At 41.5% G+C, this 24,212-nt stretch overlaps 1 protein-coding gene across 1 annotated transcript in view; it reads right to left on the reverse strand.

The window, feature by feature from the left end:
* The window catches only part of IGF2R (insulin like growth factor 2 receptor), a 94,387-nt gene extending 70,441 nt beyond the window's left edge, over window positions 1-23,946 (reverse strand). The window contains exons 1-5 of the mRNA XM_054022209.1: window positions 23,735-23,946; window positions 13,757-13,890; window positions 3,494-3,618; window positions 1,103-1,201; window positions 397-523 (exon numbers count right to left, since the gene is read on the reverse strand). Of these exons, the coding sequence (XP_053878184.1) occupies window positions 397-523; window positions 1,103-1,201; window positions 3,494-3,618; window positions 13,757-13,890; window positions 23,735-23,877 (628 nt within the window). The 5' untranslated portion in view covers window positions 23,878-23,946. The remainder of the gene's footprint in view (window positions 1-396; window positions 524-1,102; window positions 1,202-3,493; window positions 3,619-13,756; window positions 13,891-23,734) is intronic.
* Window positions 23,947-24,212: the final 266 nt, after the last annotated feature.

Consider the following 24,212-nt stretch of genomic DNA (forward strand, 5'->3'; position numbering starts at 1 on the left):
CATTGAGCTATAATCACTAGTTATAACTCTAGCATAAGAAACATGAATCCCATTGGACAGATGACAGCAACAAGAGACCAACTATAACTGACACCTTTGTTGCCAGTCTCAGCAGAGGAGCCTCAGAGATTGGATTGTACTATTTTAAGACAACCATTTTGTTATCCAAAAGGACAATGTTCTTTAAATAGCTCAACAGTTCTGGAAGACTGCTCTAGGGAAGCTGCCTTCAAAGCCACATTTCAAATCAAAGATGGATTAAAACAATAGAGTTATAAACTCCTAAAAGCAGGTTTTAACGGGAAATAAAACCAGGCAGCCTTTACTAGAGGCATTAGTAAGTACTTCCACAATTCATACAACATAGACACATATAGTGTACACAGAGGTTCAGACCTATGTCTCTACAAACGTTGATATACAAGGAATAGTCATCCGAGTCATCCACCAAGTAGCCTCCTGAAGTCTTGATCAGCGGATTCAAGTCATGTTTCTTCAAATCATCAAAAACGTAGCATGGTACCTAGAAAGTTAAACAGGTTAGTTAGTTCCATGTAAAGTCCATACCACACTACTTAGAGACATCATAGGACATGGAATACTTTTTCCAAAGAGAACTGATTTTTATAAAATCTAGCAGTGGAAAGGTTTGCCCAGAAGTCAAAATAATTCCATAAAAAACACTGGGATCCCTACTGAAGGCAAAACGTTGACAATGTTGGCTACTGCACAAGCAACAGAGAAAACCCTTCACTCTAGTTCTGCTGTGCAGAGGTGCCGAAAGCAAGTCACAAGTGCTGAAGAGTTACTTAAAATTCTCATCTTCATTAACTTAAGCTATTAACAAAGAATTTGTTCTAACAGGATATTCATAAGTTTTGAAAGGTGGATTTTCATTTCAAAAAAGTTGACAAAGCTTTTGTGAAGTTTAAATAGCTACTTGTGCCAAAGTTGTTAGAAAACCATTGTTCAGTCTTAATATATAACTGAAGGTATGCTGTAAAAAACCAAGAGTACTATCTGACCTACTATTCCATTCCTTCTAACTGAACAGTGCAAAATTGGTGATGTCACTTTATGCACGCATGATTAAGAATATTACCTCTTTCTTGGCTTTAAATGAATCTTTTTTGCAAGCAATAGAAGTCCTCCATTCAAAATAGTGCACACACTCAGTTGCGGTGACAAGTTCTGGGGTTCCCTATTTAAAAAAGATCATGAAATCAATAGTTAGCTTTCAGTTTATAGCTATAAAATTATAAGAAATCCAAAATAAATGAGTTTAAGAAGTCAGTACCAACAAAACAGAAGTGATTTTTTTAAAAAGGAAGCAATCATCCAAATTATTACTTGACAATAAGAATGGCATGGATAGCACTCAAACGATGACATGCCCCGTAAATGAATGGCAAGTTTAGTTATTACTAAGGAAAGCTGTTAGAAAGCACAGAGGCATACTGCCAACAAAACACACACACACACACACACACACACACACAGGAAAGTCCTAGTTGTCCCTTCAAATATGACATATACCACAGTGTGCGCATGAGCCCTCAAAAGTAATACCTCATTTTCAAGGTGTACAATTTGTGCTACATTTTACAGGCCAAAACTAGGGACTTTCTTTTCAGAAAGGCTGAGTGCCCACAACTTCAACTTCAGTAGGGACAACAGGTCTCAGCAATTGTGAAAAGCAGGTCTCTGGTGCCCATGATTTATGTTTTAGCAAGACAATGCATTTTTAATGTACGACTCCATACCTTAGCGTTCATAGGTAGGTATTTTTTGCCTGCCATTTATCCCACAAGCCAATTACCAATTAAGGCCAGAGAAAATAATCTCATCTCCAACCATATACCAACAAGGGATCTCTCCTGTAAAGGAAAAACTAGTTTTGATAGGCCTGGTTCAGATTCAAGCTTTTCATGCCCAAACACACCATCAGTTTAACAGTGCAATAACCATAGCTTATTGTTAAGTCAGTCTAGTACTTTAAGGAGTGCTTAACATGGACAGGGCTGGACAGCCATGGAAACTAAATCTATTTACCTATGAATATCACAGGCAGAGCAAGCTTTCCATTTCCAGATGAAGGATGGAAAGGAAGTGGTAAAAGATCTCTATGCCCTGTTTACATTAGTCCCAACCAGACTCTAGTAAATACACACATCCTTGGCAAGAAGCGTTTTTTAAAAAGGTTGTGCCAGCCAATACCAACAAGAGATCATTTTGTTAAAGACCGAGAAGAGTTGGCGGTGTCCTAATCATGTGAACTGTTTAATTAGTTCTAGCAAAGTCACGCCCTGGCCATACTGGCTTTTATAGTTTACCAATAACAGTTTGGAGAAGATTTTCTTATCACTGGGAAACTAATGTAGAAAGGGCAAAAGGATCTCTGAGCTTCCATCTGCATCCTCTCTCTTCAATCGTGTCACATGGGGCATGTGAAACTTTAAAAAAAACTTTGATGTACGGGCACTTCACGTAATGGTCTAAGTTACCCTGCTTTCCAAAAAGGTGTGTAATAACGTTATCATTGCCAACAACATCACTTCCTAAAGTGTTTGGGTCCTAGGTAGAAGTATTTACAGAAGTCCAAGCTCTGATCATTTCAGCTAGTAAGAGTTTGGGAGGTTTGAGTCTAGAGACATCAAGTATCAAACTAAAACCTTTTAAACTAGAATTTTACATTTGTACTAAAGTTTTAAAAACACTTACATGAAGCTGTCCCAAAAAGAGAAATGAGTCAGAGGCCTAGGTTTGTTTTCTGACCAATGCAATATTTATTTCTGACTTCTAACAATTATCAGAAGACACTACATTAAAATAAAAGGACTTTACAAACCTAAACACTGGCTTGAAAGCCATATATTAGCTCGTAAGAATGGAAGTTGGTCACAGTCTTTGATACTGTTCTATTACATCTATTTTAAAGTCCACAATTTACTCAAGCTGACACTTAAATAAGAGCTTTCAGGTGTTCTGTACACTGCTGACTTTTATAAATTTATTTTATTACATAATTTGTGAAAATACTATACTGAAATCCATTTGAAAGCATTAAAGAACCAGGGGAAAAAAAAAAAAAAAAAAAAAAAAGGTCATTGACTAGACCTAGCAAAACACAGGAATCAAGATAGCTGTTCGTTTAATATCACCATGACGCACGGCTTGCATGTCCCACGATCTGAGATCAATACACATTCTTGGAGAGTATGGGTTGTCATGGGAGTTTCAAAGAACTGGAGTAATCACATCTGTAGTGTCACAAACTGGGGTATTTCAGATTTCTCCAAAAAGCAAGTTTAGAAAAATCACAAGCTATGCTGACTAAATGGGAGTTAAAGAGACTAGGTGGGTGAGACAATCTCTTTTATTGGACCAACTTCTGTGGTGAGAGACAAGCTTTTGAGCTTACACAGAGCTCTTCTTCCGATCACTGGAAGTTACTTACACAAAGGACATAAGGAAACAAAAATGACAGACTAACCAGAGTCTTCCCACAAAGGAAGTTAATGTTGCTTTGTACAACATGTTGAGCGCCTTGCTGCGAACAGGGTTTTGTAGTGTTGAACTCAAGAAGTGATTCAGAACTTCTTTTCAAAGATGAGTCACCTAAACGAAGAGATAAGAGCTGCAATAATACAGTACTTTAAACAAAAAAACAAAAAAAAAAAAAAACTTTGTACATCATGAATATCCTCTGTTGTTGTTAAGCTTAAGTACTACGCCAGACATACAAACCCATGTAATGGCAATTTTAAAACAAAGAATAATAAATTAAGTCATTAAGACAGACCCAGGGAACAAATTATCAAAAGTGCTTAAGTGATTTATAAACTTAAATCTCTTTTTCAAGAGCAACGTAGGCACTTTTGAAAGTTTTACCCTCACGCTTTTCAAACTAAAATTCATCCTCTTGTTTTTCCAGCTGGAGCAATTGTGAGTAGTATTTATTAATGCAATATTGCTGCAGTGTATTCAGTTTGTTTAAAGGCAGTATGCATTTTGATTAGGGGCGATCTTTTGTTACACAGCTACAACCTCTTTTGGCTAAGAATTGTACTTACAGCTAGCCAGTGGTAAACCATCTTATTTGTTACCCATCCTCCCTTCTCCCTATCACCATCCCCTTGTTTGCATTTTAGACTGTAGGTTCTTTGGGGAAGGGACTGTTATTTACTCTGTGTGCTAGACACCTGTACACAAGGGAAGCCTGGCTTACCTGAGACCTCTGGGCACTGCATCAGTATAACTTAACACCCCACTACCAGCCAAGACTCAGATCCTCAAAGGTATTTAGGAGTTAGGCACTACAATACCTTTGAAGAGCTAGGCTCAAGTGCCTACAATGAATGTGCATGGGGACATGCCATAAGAAGGTGGGGGTGTGGGGCGGGGTGGGGTGGAATCTATCAATCATCCAGTCGATCTGTCCATGCAGCTTTGCTCAAGATGCTAATTTTAAAGCACCTCACGTGACTGAGCTTCCATCACACCTCTTGGGAGACTATTCCAGCGTCTTTTCTCTTTCTTTCTCTCTCACTAACTATCAGGAGCTACTTCCTGATATTAAGTCTAAACTCACCCTCTTATTTTTACCGTAACACCTCAAGTTATGCTTCTGTATTAGAATAAATAATTCCTCTCCTCCTTTGATGTTTGCACCCCTCAAATATTTTAAGATTTACATTTCTCCTCCCCCTAAGCAGCTGCTTAAGAGAGCTTGGCTCATTCCCCATATCAGTCTCTACCCCACATGACCACATTTGCCGTCCTTAAACCAGCCTCCAGGGTATGTCAGCATGGCAATGCCGTGCTCAGAACGGAACGTGATGCTCCACATACAGATGCACCACAGCCACACAGAAAGGCCTCTCTCCCTCTACATCATGCCTCGGTGGCTGCAAAAAGAGCCAATGCAAACATGTCTCTCAGTAATCCTAGCTAACTGGTTGTCCACCTCAAGGTCTTTCAGCCTTACAGCCTCCAGAGTTTCTCCCATCCACTGAGTGTGGGCATCTTGGATTATTTTCCTCAGAGTCTATTAACATGAGTTTTCGTCCCTCAAGCTGCATCTCATTTTGTTACTTTCTGTCCACGTTTCTTTATTATTTCTCCAACCAAAGTACTGTTTGCAACTCAGCCCAGTATGAAAGATTTATTCACTATGTTGTTTGCCCCCCCTTCCAGATTAATGATGATATTAAGACCTGACCCAACACACCATACCCCACTAGACACGTCTTCACTAGCTGTCTACACAGTTGTTTATCATTACTCCTCAATTATCTTAGTGCCAGTTTTCAGTCCACACAAATGTTCCAGTACAGACCTATTTTAATATTTCTGTTATTTTTAAGAAAAGAATAAAATGTTACACTAAAATCCACATCTACTACACTGACTGCATGTCCTCCTGCTCCCATCCAACACTAATTTTGTACAGCTAGGAAACAAAGCCTGCCTGGCACAATTTTATTACACTGCAGCAAGTGCTCTTTAAATGCCAGCATGATACTTCCTCCTCCCTTTCTATTTCCCTCTGCTTCTAGGCCCTGGCGGAACTAGGAAAACAGATCATGTTTGAACACATGCCAGGCAATGATTTTCCATCTCATATAAATGTAGTCTGATACCTTTAAAAACAGGCTACTTGGTTGTGGTTCAAGTTAGCTAGGCTTCCCCTAACATATTTCCCCTACTCCAGACCTACCTGTGGGCAAGCAACAGAGCTAAGTGAGGAGACCCAAATAGGAATGTATTTTGGGAGCAAGTGGAAACTTCTGAATATTTGTAGAAGACTTTGACAAGATGGGGAAAGAGAAAAGAGTGTTAACATTGATAAAGGGAACCATGACATTACAGGAACGCCAGGCATCAAAATTTGAGACACAGTGCCCACTGCCAATGCTCTCCCCTACTTCCCTCCCCCCCAAAATCCCAGTGTCAGCAGGAAGGCATTACCACCAGGCTCGCAGATACTCTGCCCTTTTGTCCAGGCCTGCAGATAAGCTGGGATGGAATTTGTGATGCAGATACCAGCAAGCTCTATCATGGTGAGCTGTATAGCCAGCCCACTTGACAACTCTGAAGAGGAAACCTATGTTGGTTACAAACCTTACAGATGGAAACTAATGGGTGTGAATCACAATGGAAACTTACCAGCTAATACATTACATTCACTATTTTAGGGCCTCTCTTTTCCTTACTTCTATTACAAGAAGAGCTATAATTGTATGCTAATTTAGCTACAGGGACACATTTTAGGACATTAACACCCTAAAAGCTATTCAGAGAACCCACACACTGTGGTGAGGAGCGACCTACAGAAGTATTCAATTAATCATCATCTGTAACCCGCTAGAGGCAAGGTTACAATGCACAGTTAACGTTGACATGAGAGGAAAGCAAACAAAAATAAAATGACAGGATACACAGAGGATGAATGTTGCTCCAGTTTAAAGTAACTCTACTTTTACAATCATTTCTATTACTACCGCTGTTTCCTCAGCTGACATATTGCAAATACAGTCTGAATTCTCACACAAATGCCAGCTCTGGATGAGTCAGTATGTGCTACACAATGAGGCAGGCCCGGCAACACCCTTTTTATCAAAGACAATAAACATGTTTTGTAGAAGACGCGCAATTTCTACACAATTCTGCAGTGTTACAGATATGCTGGAGAGCATATGAAAACTTGGTCAAGTTGTGTTGAGAATACTCTGTTTTCTTCATAATAAAAAATGACATTTTTATTCAGTGCTAAAAAAAAAAAAAACACTATTCACACCTGCAGTAAGAAGCTTTCGTGGCTGAGTGCCAGCAATGGCTGAGAGCCATTTCTAATTTTTTTTCCCTCCTTCACTGCCCTGATGTTGTACTATCACATACAATGGTGCAAAGCAGCAGAAGTCAGAAAAAGCACCTTTTCGCACTCACTCCTCAATAAACTACGAGTTGGACGTGGCAGCACAGAATTACACCCAAACATTCTAACCCTCACTGAGAAGAGAGCCTTCTCAAGGCAGACGCCGATGCCCGGCTCTACTCATATCTACAGACATGCAACTGAACACCACTGTTGCTTCCCAGAACTTTGATTAGTGTTCTGTTTGCAGCATGGGCAGAGTCTTGCCAGGTTTTGTTGCTATGCCAAACTAAAACAGCAGCAACAAAACGCTGACAATTTAGGTCTGTTTCATTCTGCTGCAGTGTGGGAAAGCTCTGGACAGCTAGAGAGACAGGTACTGGAGGACTCAAAACAGAACAAGAAATGTTATATTGCAGCATTGAAGCCAACCATCACTCCTTTTGCTGCTGCCAAGAGATTCTGAAATAGGGAACATAAAACAGGCAATTGTTTCCTCCAGCAGCAAGGGGTGGGGGTGTGGTCTTCAAGTTTATCTCCTGCTAGTCAAAAACTACAAGAGTTTCTAAGCAGGATCCAGACGACAGCATCTTGGTACACTCTCCGCACACATGGCTTCACCCCGGGGTATTGCCATGAACAGCAGGACCGCTGGCCTGAGTTTAGTCCTCCTGTTATTAGGTGTCTGGTAAACTTTAAGACCCATCTACAATGGAAATGGATGTGCTTATTTGGGGTTCAGGTAGTTGGTATATGGCAGGAGAGAGATGGAAAGGTCAGAAGATGGTAATGTGTAGATAGTTGCAAGGGGACAGACATTTGAGACAATATATTGGATAGGACAGAATATATAGTAAATAAGGGAAAGGGACTGAAAACAACGCAGAATGAGATACATCACAATCTACAGTAAGAAAAGAAAGACTGCAGTGAAGTCAGGAAGAAAGGATAGTGTAGCAAGACAAACTAATACAGTTTGAAGGGAAAAAGTTGTATACATATTTCATTCTTTTGACTTGCTAGTGAGATGTGGCAGTACAGTATTTCTTTACCCTGGCTACTATACCTACTTCTCAGGCTAACAGTTGTCAGCTAAAGTTTCAGGACCTACTTATATGTTTGTTTTCACTTAAATCCCAAAATGGGTTTGGATGCAAATTCATTTTAATTCAGGAATATGGGATTGTACACACTAGCGCTTACTTCAGCATAAAATGTATGTCACTCCAGGGTGTGGAAAAGCCACCACCCTGCGTGACGTAAGTTACACCAATCTAAGCATCAATGTGGATGGCGCTATGTCAGCAGGAAAAGCTCTCCTGCCCACATAGCTACCGCCACTTGGGGAGGTGGAACAATGATGCTGACAAGAGACCTCTCTCCTGTCAGCATGCAGCATCTGCGCTAGCAGCACTACAGAGGTGCAGCTACATTGGTACAGCTGCACTGCTGTGGCGATTCTAGAGTAGACTAGCCCTAAATATCTAGATTAAACCAATTTTCTCAAGAAGTCAGCTATATGCTAGAGCAGTGGTCCTCAACCTTTTTGGTCTCAGGACCCATCTGTAAATGTTTACAGCAGGAGTAGTCAATAGGCAGACGCGGGCCAAATCCAGAATGTCAGATGCTTTTGAACGGACCCCAACATCCCCCCCCTTGACCAAGACATTTGGATTTTGACAAAAAAAAATAATGGACTACCCCTGGTTTAAGGCCTGCCGCGACGCAGTAAATAGTCTAGGGGTGGAGGCTCTGGGGCAGAGCCATAACTAGGCATTTTAGCAGCTGGGGTGAGCAAACATATTTATGCCCCTACCAGAGGTAATGTGTCGGGGGGGGGGGGGGGAAGGGAAGGGAAGGTAGGTAACATCCCCCCGCAGATTTTTTGGTTGCACTCCCCCAATTCCGACAGGCTGGATGGCCTGCTGAGGTGAATCAGGAGGTGGAGGTGGCACTCCCTCCGGAGCCCTGCAGCCCCAAGCCGCCCCCATACTTTGCACCCTGGGCAGCTGCCCTTCTCACTCTGTCTTGGTACATCCCTGCCCTGAGGTTGTTTCGGTCGGATCCTGCCAGGCACTCACCCCACAGTGGCGGCTCCTGTGCTGTGGGGCTGGCTGGGCTTGGCTCACCGCTTGGGACATTGCAATCTCTGGGTTGCAGCACCTGTCAGGTTTGGCCCTGCCCCTCTGATTGGGCCAAATTTGTGGGAGTGGAGTTGTGATCTGGCTCATGAGGTTGCAGTGTCATTCACACAAATTTGGCCTACCCAGACTCCAGTCATCAGGACGGCTGGACCAAACCTGAGTGGCGCTGGAACCCCAGAGGTTACAGTGCCTGGAGCAGGGAGCCCAACCAGCCCTGTGGGACAGGAGCTACCATTCTGGCAATCCAATTTTGGGACCCCAACCCACAAGTTGAGAAATCCTGTGCTAGAGTCAGTGTCTCATATTTCCTTCTTGTGTGCCATTTCCCAAGAGCCTATACATAATACAGAAGTTAACATCCTTAAAAATCTAAAGCTAAAAATCCTCAGTAGCTTTTCCTCACCTTAAAACTTTGGCAAAACTCCGCATCAGCTTATATCATCTCCATGTGCCTCCTATACACCTTCCCTTTCCTCACACTGCAAAATTCTCTGTCAACTTTACCCACAATTAACCGGAGGGAGGTGGGGGAGGCAATCACATACATGCCTTGAACAGGATCCTCATCAGTGGACACAAACTCCCCCCCAATCCCCATCTACTCAAAAGAATACCCAAATTTCTCCCTAGGTTCAGATATGCATCTTCTCTAGAGGAATAGAGGCCTATTAGAGTCTCATTAAACTGTGCTGTGCATAGCTCATGCACTTAGGTGTCTATCCTGGAAGGCTGCTACTCTAAGTTATTTGGATAAATTGTACCCCTTTACTATATACTTAGCGCAATGTAGTAGGCTAGTTATGTCTACATATTGATACAAAACATGTACAATGGGATATTGCACATTTTTCCTTTTCTGTTCTGTAGAAGAAACCCCAGTTTAATATTAATATTCCGCTTGAAACCCACCAGATTACAAAGAGAGAGAGAGAGAGAAGGAAGTTCAGAATTAAGGCTGAAATTGTGTCTTCAATCCTCCCGCTGCACCTGGCTAGCACCGAACAGCCCTAGTGCTCAAACAATGCACACACATTGAGCGTGTTTGAGCACTCAGGTCAAGCAGGCCAGATTAAGATGAAGTTTCAGCCTTAGCTGAATTCTTCCTTTTTGTTCACTGAAAGCCTACAGACTTCTAATGCAGTGGGTCTCAAACTGTTTTTTACTGGCAACCCCTTTCACATTGCAAACCTCTGAGTGCAACCCCCCTAATAAATATATTAAGAAGTGTGTTTAATTTAAACACCATTATAAATGCTGGAAGCAAGCAGGGTTTGGGGTGGAGGTTGACAGCTTGTGACCCCCATATAATGACCTCAAGACCCCGAGGGGTCCTGACCCCCAGTTTGAGAACCCCTGTTCTAATGCTACTCCAACTAATTTGTGTGTTACTGGTGAGTGCGTAAGCATATGGTGCTCACAAAACCAGGAGTAAGGTTTTCAAGTTTTTTGAAATTCAATGATTGTATATTCAACCTATACTTTGCAAGCGTCTGATCACAGTCAAGTTAAAACGATGCAATATAAATAAAACTGATTTACTAAAATTAGAATCCACAGATAGACTTAGTCCTGGGCCTGTGCAACAAAGACAATAGCTAACGATTAACTGAAAGGAACAATTTGCTTTCAAAGCTTTCTTTCTGTGTATCTATTCTAACTGACCACTGTACAAGTGATTTGATGAACGCTATACTATACAAAGCTTTTCATTTTGCAGAGCTTGTGTAGTAGAATTTTGGCTCTGATTCATCAACGTACTTAAACCAGAAACGTAACTTTAAGCATGTGAGTTTTCCTGCTGAAATGGGTTTACTCACAAGCTTAAAGTTAGGCACGTGGCTTAAGCAACTTGATGAATCACACTTTTACTTAAGCCCCATTTAACCCAACTAGGAGTTCAGACACCCAACGAAACAAAATCTGTATTTTGTTTCCGAACACTTATAGGCACCATCTGATTTTAACAAATCATAGTGGAGGCAAAATAACTTAGCTTGACATTTTTCTTAACCCACTGTTAAAGAGTCACAAGTAATCAGAAAATTCAGAAGTTCAAGTTCCTTTACTCAACCACATTGCACATCCTGTTTTTTTTATTGCATGCCTTTGACAATTATCTTAAGCCACACAATAAAAGAGGAATAAGAGTATTAGCCATGTGGAACTTAGTCAAGTTAGCATTGACAATGAAACCTTTGCTTCTGCATTCCTTGGCTTTTTAACTAGGCAACCTTGATTTTGCATATGGAGGGTTTTTTAACTGCATTACTTGAATTATAAAATTTTTATCTTAGTCATAAAGTGATGTTTTAAGATATAGTTCAGAATTACATCAAACAAGGCTTTAAAAGGAAATTTTTAATTGGTTCAACTTGTTGTGCAATTCCTTTACCACGCTAACATCAAGTCAAGAAAAAGACATTTGAAGCTTTGCGTCAAGTGGAATATTAATGTTTTGTCAAGATCCATATGGTATCCTTCCTAAACCCTTTACAAGAAGTTAAAAATCTGACAAGCATTTAGTAGTTATGTCTCTAGAACCTGGGCTTCACCAGTAGGAATACAAAGGGCAGAGACTCTCAAGTCCATTTTAACAAATTCTGCACACCAGTCTTAGAGGGAAAGGTGTTAGAACTGAGGGTCAGACTCTGCCCATTTTTGAGATCCTTTCCCAAGTGACACATCTGTAGGACAAGTTTAGCTGCCCTGCTGCCTGGGCTTTATAGCAAACTGAATTTTGTATCAGATTACATGGGATATTACAGTTATACAAAGTGTTCAGATAAAGCAGATCTGAATCTGTATGGAGCCAAAAAATTAATTTTATTCCTTGACTACTGGCAATTTACGGTAAGAGATGTACAAGCAGCCATTCCAGAGAACTGGACATTTCAGATAGCGTTTGCATTTTATGCACAGACAAAATCATGAATTAAGGCCTAGAATTTCCATCTGAAAGCCGGATCCTTTATGGCAGGACAAGCTGGTCACTTAAAAAACCCACCACTAATCACTTTTGAAAGTGTAAGTGTGTTTGCAGTTTATAGATTCTCCCCTACCCCATGAAGATTAAATCTTCAATCTAATTGAGCTCTCTGGTCCAGTAGGTCGAGTCCAGCAATTGTTCTACTGAAGAGTTATCACCTCTCCTAGAACCCATCCACGCACTGTAGCCTACCAACTTGCTTCATGTAGCCTAATTTAGACTTAAGTTTCACAGTTACTAAGTAGTCAGAAAAGATGCATGAAAAAGATTTTTTTTTTTTTTTTTAAACTGGATATTTTTTAATCTTATTTTAAAGATCTTGAAAAAATGTGTTACAAATAATTACATACAAGTCTGTTTCATCAGTTAAAAGAACTAAAACCCTGGAGAAAAGGAGTAGCCACTGAACTCTTGAAAACAGTAGTCAGAAGTACACAGTTTTGCTTTGGTTTTACACGTGCAGATAGCAGATCTAAGCATGACCTGCCAAGGCCCAAATATGGGACTTTATTTACTTTAGGTTTTACAAAAGTACCATCCATCCCAGCGTTCTGGTCACCCTGAACAATTTTTAAAAGGGACAAACACACTGTACCAAACAGATCTGTCAATTTCCCAATATCAAATCAAATGCACAGTGATGACAAATATAAATGAGAAATAATCGAATCACCATTACTACCCAATGTGTAACAAAGAAACAAATAAGGGAGCCGGAGGAGGGTGGGGGGAGAAAGAGAAAAATATTCATGCACAAAACTTAAAATACTGTGGAATTACTTCTTCACAGTAAATAATTTTCAGCAATAGAAGTAGGTGAGGAGACACTATGTTTGCGTGGGATATAGGTAACTATGAGTCTATAATAAAGGACATTTCTCCAGTGAGGTATCGTTGATAGATCTAATCCGGGGTTTCTCAAACAGGGGTCACCACTTGTGTAGAGAAAGCCCCTGGCGGGCCGGGCCAGTTTGTTTACCTGCCCCGGCCGGACCTGCGGACGATTGCGGCTCCCACTGGCTGCACATCGCTGCTCAGGGCCAATGGGAGTTGCTGGAAGTGGTGCGGGCCAAGGGACTTACTGGCCGCCGCTTCCAGCAGCCCCCATTGGCCCGGAGCAGCGATCCACGGCCAGTGGGAGCTGCGATCGGCCGGACCTGCGGACGAGGCAGGTAAACAAACCGGCCCGGCCCACCTGGGGCTTTCCCTACACAAGCAGCGACCCCTTTTGAGAAACCCTGATCTAATCCAAGCATTCGTTTTCTACATAAAAACCACACTTCAACCAACAAGCACGTATGCAATGTACATTGTGCTATAAGTAGATATACTAACAACTACAGTGTAATACATACTGTTACTACTCCTGTTAGGGGAGGATTTTAAGAGACGAAGATTGGATTTAAATTAAAAAAAAATGATATTGCTCTAGTTCAAGAGGAATTTTAGAAAAGTTCTAGGACCTGTATCATGCAGGAGGTCAGACTAGATGATGACCGTGATCCTTTCTGACATTGGAAGCTATGAGTAACAGCTACAAACTCTTGTAAACTGGGTAAAAGTTAACCAGCATAAGAAAAAGAATTTAGTAGGCGGGGTAGAAATCTTAGATTACAATTTTATTCTGTAATTTAAGCAATATTGTTGTGGCTAACATACATTAGGAAACCTGGAGAGAAGCTACAGCAAACAGCAAAGTTCGCTATATTTTGGAATGTTGACACTGTAAAAAACAAAACATTAACTTACCTACTGACAGATATAACTTTTTATTCAGGTCATATGCACAGACTGCACTTGATCCGTCACAGTCTTCAATGCCACCGCAGGGATTTATTTTATAACGCACATGTTTATCTACATCAATTGCTTCCCATGTATAACTGAAAGAAAAGAAAAAAAAACAAAAAATGGCCTGTCAGTTAATACATTCCTTCGCAACCATTTACTCAAGCCCAAAAACCCATCCATGAAATATCAGATCTAACCAACGCTAAGCATAAAATAATGCCACAGTCTCCATAACATTGGAATCCCAATTCTGAAGTTTGTCTCTGATGCAGTATAATAATTCCTTCATGTTATTTAGGTGTATGGGCCCGGGAGGAGGGGGGGGGGGAGGGGGGAGAAAAACAAAAAGAAATTTAGCCACTTTACCACTGACTGAAAATGCTTCCAACTCAGCAGTTGTCTTCGTGATAATAGAGACCCATCTCTACAGAGCTGTTGCGAATATTCCTTTAAAAGTCTGGCCACTCAATACTATGCAGGTGTTGACAGAGATAATTCAGATGTGACCCAGAAAAATGACAGGTTTCAGAGTAGCAGCCGCGTTAGCCTGTATCCGCAAAAAGAACAGGAGACTAACAAATTTATTTGAGTATAAGCTTTCGTGGGCTACAGCCCACTGCTCAAATAAATTTGTTAGTCTCTAAACTGCCACACACACTCCTGTTCTTTTTGAGAAAAATGACAGGGGCTTGAGAGAGATGCTTCTGAAGGAAAGATGGAGTACTAATATGTATGGCTAGACCAAAAGAACAACTGAAGGAGGCACAGAGTTTCATACTCATCTTTAAAGTATGTAAATACAGTGAATGGAGAGCCATTTAGCTAAGTACAATGGAGTGATGCTATGAAAAAAATGAAGTAAAATTAAGGGGACAATGTAAACCGAATGAGAAACATTTTCCCCAGAGATGTCAGTTTGTGGCTCCATCGCCCAAGAAAAAATGGAGGTACCTTCTTCACTTGGGCCTTTTAAATTTAGACTACACAAAGCACTAAGATAAACATTCAAAAGAATGGCCAGCACTCGAAGATTATCTGTCACAGATATTTCTAATGCATGATCATGGTGGAATTAAAGCACTTGTGTGACCTATTAGCTCTTCCCCACACCTATCCCCTTTTCCAGTTTCTACAGTTTTACAATTTCAATATGGTTTGAGACATTTATCAGACAGCTGCCATCTCTACCAATAAAATTCAGGGTCAATGCCACAAGAAGTCCAACAACCTGGTCCAGCTACTGGGATTTCACCAGGGTGCAATCCATGGACTCTGCTTGAGGGCCTCATCTTCTGTACCAATCTCTAGCTGGCAGGAGTTTTGATCATTTGAAGCCATCATTCCCCAACCCACAAACGGCTAGAACGCAAACATACTCTTTTGGTCCACATTGAAGGCTGACTGCTGGGACCAGGAAGAGAGAAGAGGAGCAGTTCTGCTACTCTGTCCACTCTCAGGCTGGTTTTTGAGTCATCTTTGTCTATGAAGATCTCCAGTGCCTGGTTGCATTACTGTCTGAAAGAGCAGGTCAAAGTTTACTAGGGAATTTTTAGTGCACCACAGCAGCGTCCACACAGACTGTTAGGGCATGGCATGGAGAAGCACTGTAGATTTACATCTAGCTTGCAGTGTACTAACTAGCTATATAGACAGGCCCTGAGTTCTTGCTTTCCCGAGAGGCAGCAACACAAATAAACTTGATAAGCAGTGTGTCAATTTCACCACTGCCCACAGGGTCTGTGCAGCAGCAAAGAAGTTAACCAGTTTTCTTAATTTCACTCTGCTGCTGCTTGGAAAAAAAAAAGTTATAGGTTGGTGTAGAGGCATCAGAGCCATCTGCAAACTTAAAGAGTGTTAGACAACTTTCCAAACATGACCTGTTTTCTTCCCTCCAAGCCTTACAGTAGATCACCTTTTAGTTACTAAACACCAGGTAGGAAAAGTTGGTGGCATTAGCAAACCAATGGAAGATGGGTAAAAAGAATTCAATATCTACTCCATAAGCATTTCCCCTTTCCTGTATACAGTCTAATCTTTAGCCCCATATGCACAGGTACATTTCACAAATTAGTTATCACTGAGGTAGAGAAAGAGCTCCAAGCAAAAGCAGCAAAGAATAGAAGTTAATGTAAAAATACAATAAATGGAGGAAGGGAAAGGAGTTAGACAATGCCAGAGCAAGATTAAGTAAAAGAGTGAAGAGGTAGTAAAGTTAAAAAAAACTACACACACCTGAAAAAATTGACTTAACCTTCAGTTACCATGGGGGCAGGAAAAGAAAAAACTTAGAACAGTTTTCCATTGGAAAATGCAGTTCCATTGAAATCAAAAATGTGTTTACAAAATTGTGTCAGTCTCACCTAGTGTAGATAAAAATCATTGATTTTTTTCTAATAAGGTTATTTAAATCAGATTTCTAAGTTAAATTTAATACGTTTATTTAAAAAAAATGCACACCTAATTTCAAGTTACATTTGAAACTGACATCCTAAGCCAAGACTTAACTTATCAGTCTATTAAATTATTCCATGTGTCAAGATTTTCATACAGCAAGTAACATGCATTGAGTTACAAGAAGGTGAAAATCAGTCCAAGATCTGTCTTCTCAAGTTTAGGCTGTAAGCCATCTAATAATAAAGCTTGAAAATGCTGGTCACCAGTTCTGGTAAAGCAGAAGGAACCTGGTTGGTTAATATTCTGTGTGAATTTGCTCTGAATAACATGACCTACTGGTTCTCTACAACTCAGTGGTAACAGAGGACTACTGGAAAGTCAGACACGCACCTACTCCCATGCAATTGTAGAGGCCCATCACAAGTGGTATTCATTGCCTTGCTAGCTACCAAACCACACCAGCCTCTCCTTTTTGGTGTGCTCAAAATTCTGCAAGACTTCCACATCAGTAAGCTTTAAAAAGAATTGTAAAGTTAATCCACAAGTGTCTATGTAGTCAACAGCAAAGAACACAAGACTGAAGTTTTGTTTTCATGATTTGTGAAGAACCCATTCCGTTGTTAAACATCATGTTTACAAGAATCAGGTTTTTTTTAAACTTTTAAAAGTGGTCTTTAAATTGAAAAAAACTTAAAGATGAACCATTCCTGACAAAAACCTTAGAGATATGTTCGTATCATAAATACAAAATCAAAGAGCAACAAAAATTGATCACTACATCTAGCCTTCCAAGAAGCATAAAAATCTGAACAGCAGGAAATGCAAAGTTACGGTCAAATTTTAAAAAGCCACACTGGAAAGAACGCAGTTAATGTACTCCAAACAATCTCACCCTCTGCTCTTGTATGCCAGTCACTTTGTTCAACAAACATTGATGGTAAGTATGTCCTTACGACAAAGCTATGTCATATGTCAAACCTATATAACTTACTGATTTGGCCAGGAATTCTTAACCCTCACCCCTATGCTTTAACATTTCACTTGGGGCTACATACGTCTTAGGACACATCCACTGGCTTATGGAGCAGAATACATGCAAGCCAATTACAAGGATGAACCAATTTTAAAGTGCCTGCAGCTGAATGGAGCTCAATCACTGCAAACAGAAAAGGGTTAAAGCAACAGTAAAAAGGGATCTGATATGAGGGAAGCATGTTATTAAGAAAGCGAGATGGGATTTGGATCAGTCTGGTTTGCATATGTAGAATAATATCTTGCATTCATGTGGCACCTCCTACTTAAATATTGCAGCATACTTTAGAAACCTGCTAATTTATCTGAATTTGCCCAAGTCACAAGGCACAGTTGTGACAGAGCCAGGAACAAATCATCAGGTTTCCCCATTCCCAGCGTGCACCTCCTCAAAAGAGGGTGAACTGGAGGCCGTTCTCTGGTTCTGTCAGTGGCACACGTGTTGGGTGTGGACCTGACACACATTAGTATGTCAATTATGGTACAGTGTACTGTGATTAAGAGGCTGAAAGAATAATAGCATAGAGTTATGATTGGAAGCGCATGGGCGATGAGATTATGAGGAGAGAGTTAAGGTTGTTGGAGTTGGAGTTAAGCTGCAACAATTTTGAATTCCTAACTTTAAAACAAAACTACAAGTATTTGAAACACTGCAACAGTCTATTAATATTCTACTCATTTTTTCCCCCTAAAGCTAGTGACACTGCAATGGGTTTACAACTTTTGCTCCACCTTAGTGAATCTTTGCCTGAGGTTTATTTTAAATATACACAAGAGCAGCTGCTCAGTAACACCTCTCTGCACGTTACCACAATACTGGTTGAGCTAGCATATGAAAACTACATTGACTCATCCTACTGCTGCAGAAGAAGTCACTTGCTCTTCATCAAGCTACACCTGTTTTGTCTAGGCAAGGTCCATCAGAAAGGAGGAAGGCAGAGGGGAAAATATGAAGGTGGAAAGGGGCTAGAACATATAACAGTGCAGAAACAGTTAAAGTCCAGGAAGAAGTTGTTTTGCAATGGGGGGGAGGGAGGGAAGGAAAGGGAGGAATAGTTTTCTTTCAAAATTGCCCTGAAAGTATTTGTTGTATAGAAACATCATTTTGAAATTCAATAGTTTTGCAGACATGACTTAGAAGTAGTTTTCAATACTAAATCTGTCCCCAGTTTATTTTGTGACTTCACAATAATTTTCCTTAAAAAGGATTTGTCTCTCCTCTTGTTGCTGTGCGAAAGATGCAAACAAACTGGGGAAGAATTTGAACTGTATCCAAAGTGCAGTCAGATACACAAGATAAACTGAAGGTATGGAGAGGCTCTCTTTCCTCTACTTGTTCGCATTATAGTAGCCTTAATGGTTTAACTGGTAAATTTTGTGACAATCATGCAGATTTAAGTTGACTGGCTTAAAGGGACACTCTCTGAAAGCAAGATTTTTACCTAGCACAGTTATGGCTGAACATGTGAAGAAAAACAGCTGGTGGAAAACATGAAATTAGTTTTATAAAGCCAGAGAACAGGACTTAGAAAGGAAGACTGTTTCTCCATAAAAAGCTTCCCTTCACTCCTAGATTCCACAGGCAACCTAACCAACAGAGCACCAGGCCAAAGCAACTCAGACCACTACAGCTGAACTGCAGAGAACCTCAGAGTGTGTGCATTTGTGGTGCCTGTGAAAACTTGGAGGCAGGCTGTCCTATACACTACTTTTCTACCTTGAAAATTTTCCTTCTAGTTTGCCCAGCTTTGAACACTGAACAGGGTGTGGTAGGACCAGTGAGAAGGAGACATGGTTCCAGTGTTCCAGCAAAAGAGACTAGCCAAAAGTTAAACTGATTGAGAGACCTGCTATACCCAGGCCCTTATGGGATCAGTTAGCAATCGAGATATTTACAAGTTATGTCTGTAGCATTAGTATTGTGCTAGCAGTTTTTCCACAGTATATAATAATGGAGACAGAACTAAATTAAACTTACAATTAGATGCTATTTTTCACTGCAAGTTACCACAGCAAGATTTTCATAACTGTTAAATTGCAACAACAAAAATTATATATGATTTATCAGCCAGACACTTCAGATTATTGGATAAGAGTAAGCTATATACAAGGAAAGTCAATATGTTTGTGATGAGCATGTTAATATTGTAACAGGAAAAAAGGAAACACATAAGATACGAAAATAACCACACTACACAGCCTAACAATTGGAGTTCCCCCAAGCACAAGTTTCTCCTCCCCCCAAAAGAGTTCCAGTGTCATTTTAATTCCTTGGTGATAACTGATGGCAATGGATGGCCAGGATTCTCTAGCATTAGGGAATGACTTTCATTTGAGGTCATTCTGGTTAAAATTAAGGAGTGTACAGTTCTGTTTTCAAAGTGTTACCAGTCAGTCATAGAAAGAGTGGACTCTGCCCAGTTTTTAACATACAAGACAAGTTGTAGCACTGTATCAAAAAAAAAAAAAAAAAAAAAGTCTACCACCAATCCATAGTAGAGTTAGATATACAAAAGGATCCAAAAATTTTCTAGGTAAGGTATGTTAAGAGTTCATCTCAGCCCTGGAAAATGAAACTGTGTCTAGCCATAAGACAGGTACATCATAGTCAGTTGGCAGTACAAGCTCCCTCGGCAAAATGCCTCATCACTGATACAGAGGGACCATTTGGTGACAGAAATTCCATCTCTATGCATTCTTTGGAATTCCTATTCAGGATGCCACACAGGGCCCCAGTTGCGATGTGGACTCTGACCATTAGCAAATGGACCAAGATCTCTCTTTAATGTCTGCTACTGAAGAAGAGGGATTATTCTATTAGAAGATTACAGAAATTAGAAAACTAATCACTGATGAGGTCATATATTCTTATCAGCATCAATTTTAATTCACGATGGTTTGTGTTGCCTGCTTCTGACCCATGCCTAGGTAATGGACCTGTGCAGTATTTAGGTGTCAGATGTGTAGAATCTGGTTTCTTATTTCTGCCTTTATTTCCTTGGACAGCTCCTCCCAATTCAAACTGTGATAGGAGAAGTAGTAGATGTTGCCAAGGGATGTGCCAAGTGGAGGAATGGTGGTCTGATTTCCAAGATGTCATGGGAAAGGCAGGTCCGTTGAATATCTTTTGGAGCTCTAACCTAGCTGAGTCCTGGGAATGGGCAGAGCTGAAGCAGTGTGTTCTTGGAATAGTGGTGGATGCTCTGGAAGCATTATGGCATAACACCAGTGGAAACCGTAATAAATGATAACAATAATAGATAGGGCTGAGCCCAGTAAGAGGAAGTGTCAGTGGCATCATACATCAGTTTCCTTTAAATAATCTGTGGGTTGGCATGACACCCCTGTTGCTCTTACCTGATTTCGGAGGGAGGTGCAGAAGAGGAAGGAAGAGAATAGTACTTACTCAGACAAGACTAAAAAATAAGAGCTGAAATGTGGTTTCCTCACCAGCAGATGGCAGAGTAGCCTAAAAGAGCAGAGCTGGGGCAGGGGCTTCTTTCTTATAAAAGGACAGAGCCCAAAGGTGGCCTTGTTCCTGGTGGTGGTTATTGACTTAAGGGAGGAGTCACGGCCTCACTTTCACCTTTTAAAAATTGAAAAGTTATCTGAAAAATGAAAAGTGACCGAAAGTCCCACTGGGAGGAGGCAGGAAAGTGGCTGGAGCAGCAGGGCCCCAGACCCTTTAAAGGCTCTTAGGATCCCCTGCTATTTCCACTGGTGCCAGGTGCATGTAGGGCCAGCTGGACCCTGCTCCTGCAGATAGAGCTGCATCCCCAATGGGGAAGACAGGAGCACTAGATAAATATTTTCTTCAGCATTGGAGGGGTTAACTTTTAATGGAGATCTTACACAAATGAAGATGTGCATGTGTGCTTCAAGAGAATGAGGTGTATTCATTTTCTGAGTGTTCTGTTTTGTGAGTGATGGTAGTTGAATTATTCATTCAGAGCTGAAATAACATGAAAATCAAGCAATCCTGGACCATATTCCTCCTAAAAATATAGCTTTGAAAAGGTACATTTATAGTTAGACTGGAAGCTCTTTGGAGCAGGTATTGTCTGTGTTATGTCTTTGTACAGTACCTGGTGTGACTCAAACTCCTGTTATGATTGAGGACCCTAGGCACTACTGTAATGCAAGAAAATAATCTAATAAGATGTATTATTGACTAGAGCAGAAGAAAGGCCCATAGCACTTTTGAACAGATATAGTAATCACCTGAGAAGAAGAAATCCATTGTATACATGCCCATAGTAGGTAATCTTGTGCAGAGTTGGTGCACTTGCTGACCGTCTTAAAAGACTCATATCTACAACATATTTTAATTCATTCCTACAGTTTTTTTTTTTTGTGCAACTCTTATATTAAGCCATAGAATTCATCAGTACTAAAACAGTTAAATGCCAACAATATTTATAAACTGGATGGAGTAGAATCACACTTTAAGGCTCTGAAGACTTACTCCAGAAGCAGCTCCAATAGTGGGTTCCATGTTTATTATGTCTCAATATCAGAACAAATGTGTTCGGTTTACAAGAAGAATTTTTTCTACCTGCCAACTCTGCAAAAATCAATTGAACTGTCACATTGTGACTATGCACAAGGAGGAGGCGGATACAGCTCCTTCTTAGCTGTGTTTGCACTGTAGAACTTACAGGAATAAAATAAAGGAGTAAACTTGTTTGCCTGACTAAAATAAAATATGACAGCACACAACAGAAACAGGCTTAAGAGTAAGAAGGTGCCATTTTTAAAGTTTTGATTTTCAGAGTAGAACTATATTTTAACTCACCCCTCCTTCACACTTAAAATTACTTTGATTTCTAAGTGTATTTCTAACTTGTTTAAACAGGAGAAGCTGTATACATAAATATATATTTATATATAATCTGTCTGCCTCTGAAATATCTGAGACCAACTGTTTTATGATAGATATGTTAACAGGACAAACCTTCAAAACTTCTAGCAGAGAAGCTGATTACCTACATTGTTCATTGAAACTATATTTGTGATGAAAGTACATAGAAGAGAGGGCCAATATACTAATATGATACTACTGTACACTCTGGGTTAGCACAAGCCTTTACATTCTTCCTTGTATCAACTAAAAGTGTATAGCCACATTGTCCCTCTACCCTCACCCAGAGCATCAGGCAGGGGCACTGGAACAATGTTTACAGTGGGGATGCTGAAAGACACTGAACAAAACCATAAACCCTGTATATGATGGAAGCCTACTTCAAATCAGAGGTTGCTGCCATACTCCCAGTGCTCCTAGTTCCAGCATCCCTGGCACCTGGAAAGCATTTGTGACTCAAAGACACCTATCAATTTCAACTTCTGAATCTCTAGCCCAGAGGGGGAAAAAGCTAGCTCACAAACAGCTGCTACACACTAAGCTAGGGCCAATATAAGTTTTATTTTTTCTCACCACTGTTTAGCCTGACACCCACTGAAATTGGCAACTGGAACAACTTGCTTGAGTTGACTCAGAGAGAGACAATTTATGCATGCAGAAGTCATATATTATGTTAACACAGTTCCTTTGATCCCAAACATTCCAAGCACACTTAATGAATTTAGAGATATTTGACACTAGTAGAAAGCAGTCACCTGCAGGGAGGAGGGCAGCAGCCAGGCCATGGCCCAGGCATTGGGCAACAGGGGCTTGGGGAGGAGGAAAACTAATCAAATATACCAGTACAAAACCAAACTTAATAAGCACAATGGGATCACTGACACAAAAGCAGAGCCAACTACTCATATTTAAGGTTCTCCTCTGAGAGAACACAAACCCTAACAATTTGGGTGAAATTTTCAAGTGTCCAAGTCACTTTTGAAAATGGGACTTAGGAGCCTAGGTCATTTAGTGACTTGGGCATTCCCTCCCCCCCCCCCCCTTTAACTACTTCAGCACGACATAAACAAAGGGTAATAAAAGGAGACCAAGCACCTTGCAGCCTCAAACATTACCCACTCTTTCTCCACAGGTGTATACCATAACGGCAGTCTCCTTAGAAACCAATTAGGGAGGATCCCGAAGCACTCTACTAGAAGAGTCACAAACTGCACATAAGGGTCAAGCCCCCCCGTCATGCAGCCACCGGAGCTGAAATGCAGGGCTATTTAATGGCACAACACAAGGCAGATGGTGAAGGCAATAAAGGCTGTACCCCTGAGGACTGGGCCTAAGGAAGCAAAAGGCAATTGCACAAGAAAGAGCTTGGCCACAACACCACAAATGGTACGGGCGGAGGGGCACACAAATAACCAAGCATGGGAGGCAAGGACCGCATCTGACAAGCAGGGAGACAGCACCTCCGGGCACCCGTTCGCCCCCCAGTTCGCTGCCACATTTTTAGAGGCGTTTGCAGCTCAGTGAGGGATGGGGGGCGGAGGATCTCCTCAGAGATTGTCTCTTTAACGCCACGGGCCTTGCAGGGGGGCTCCAGCCCACAGCCCCCTCCCCCCAGCCCCGCAGCGGCAGCTCCGGCGGAGGGAACCCACCTGCACAGCGGCTCGTAGTCCAGGCTCTGGGCCTCGCCGCCTCCCCGCAGCCCCGAGAGCAGGAGCAGGAGCAGCCAGGCCGGGAGGCGGGGCGCGGGGAACCATCGCGGAGCAGACCCCGGGCCGCGGCCGGCGCGTCTCATGGGTGCAGCGCGGGGGCCTCAGAGCGGAGCCAGAACTAGCAGGCGTCGCTGCCCCTGGGACATGTAGAGAGGAACTGGGGGGGTCATGTGATCCCCACCCCCGACCCGCTCATGTGACTCCCGGGTCATGTGACCAGTCATGTGAGGAACTGGCTCTGCCGCGGTAGCGCTGGTGCCCGGCGAAGGGAGGTGTGAGGGGGATTTGTCTGACTCCGCCCCGGCCCCGAGACCCCTCACAGACCCCTACGCCGCCGGACGAGCGTCAGCCCCGGCCAGCCAGGCACGTTCCCCCAGTGACACCTCCCCTCCCCCAGGCACGCACCCCCCTGACACCT

Source organism: Malaclemys terrapin, chromosome 3 (assembly GCF_027887155.1).
Source record: "Malaclemys terrapin pileata isolate rMalTer1 chromosome 3, rMalTer1.hap1, whole genome shotgun sequence".
In the NCBI taxonomy this organism is placed as follows: domain Eukaryota; kingdom Metazoa; phylum Chordata; order Testudines; family Emydidae; genus Malaclemys; species Malaclemys terrapin.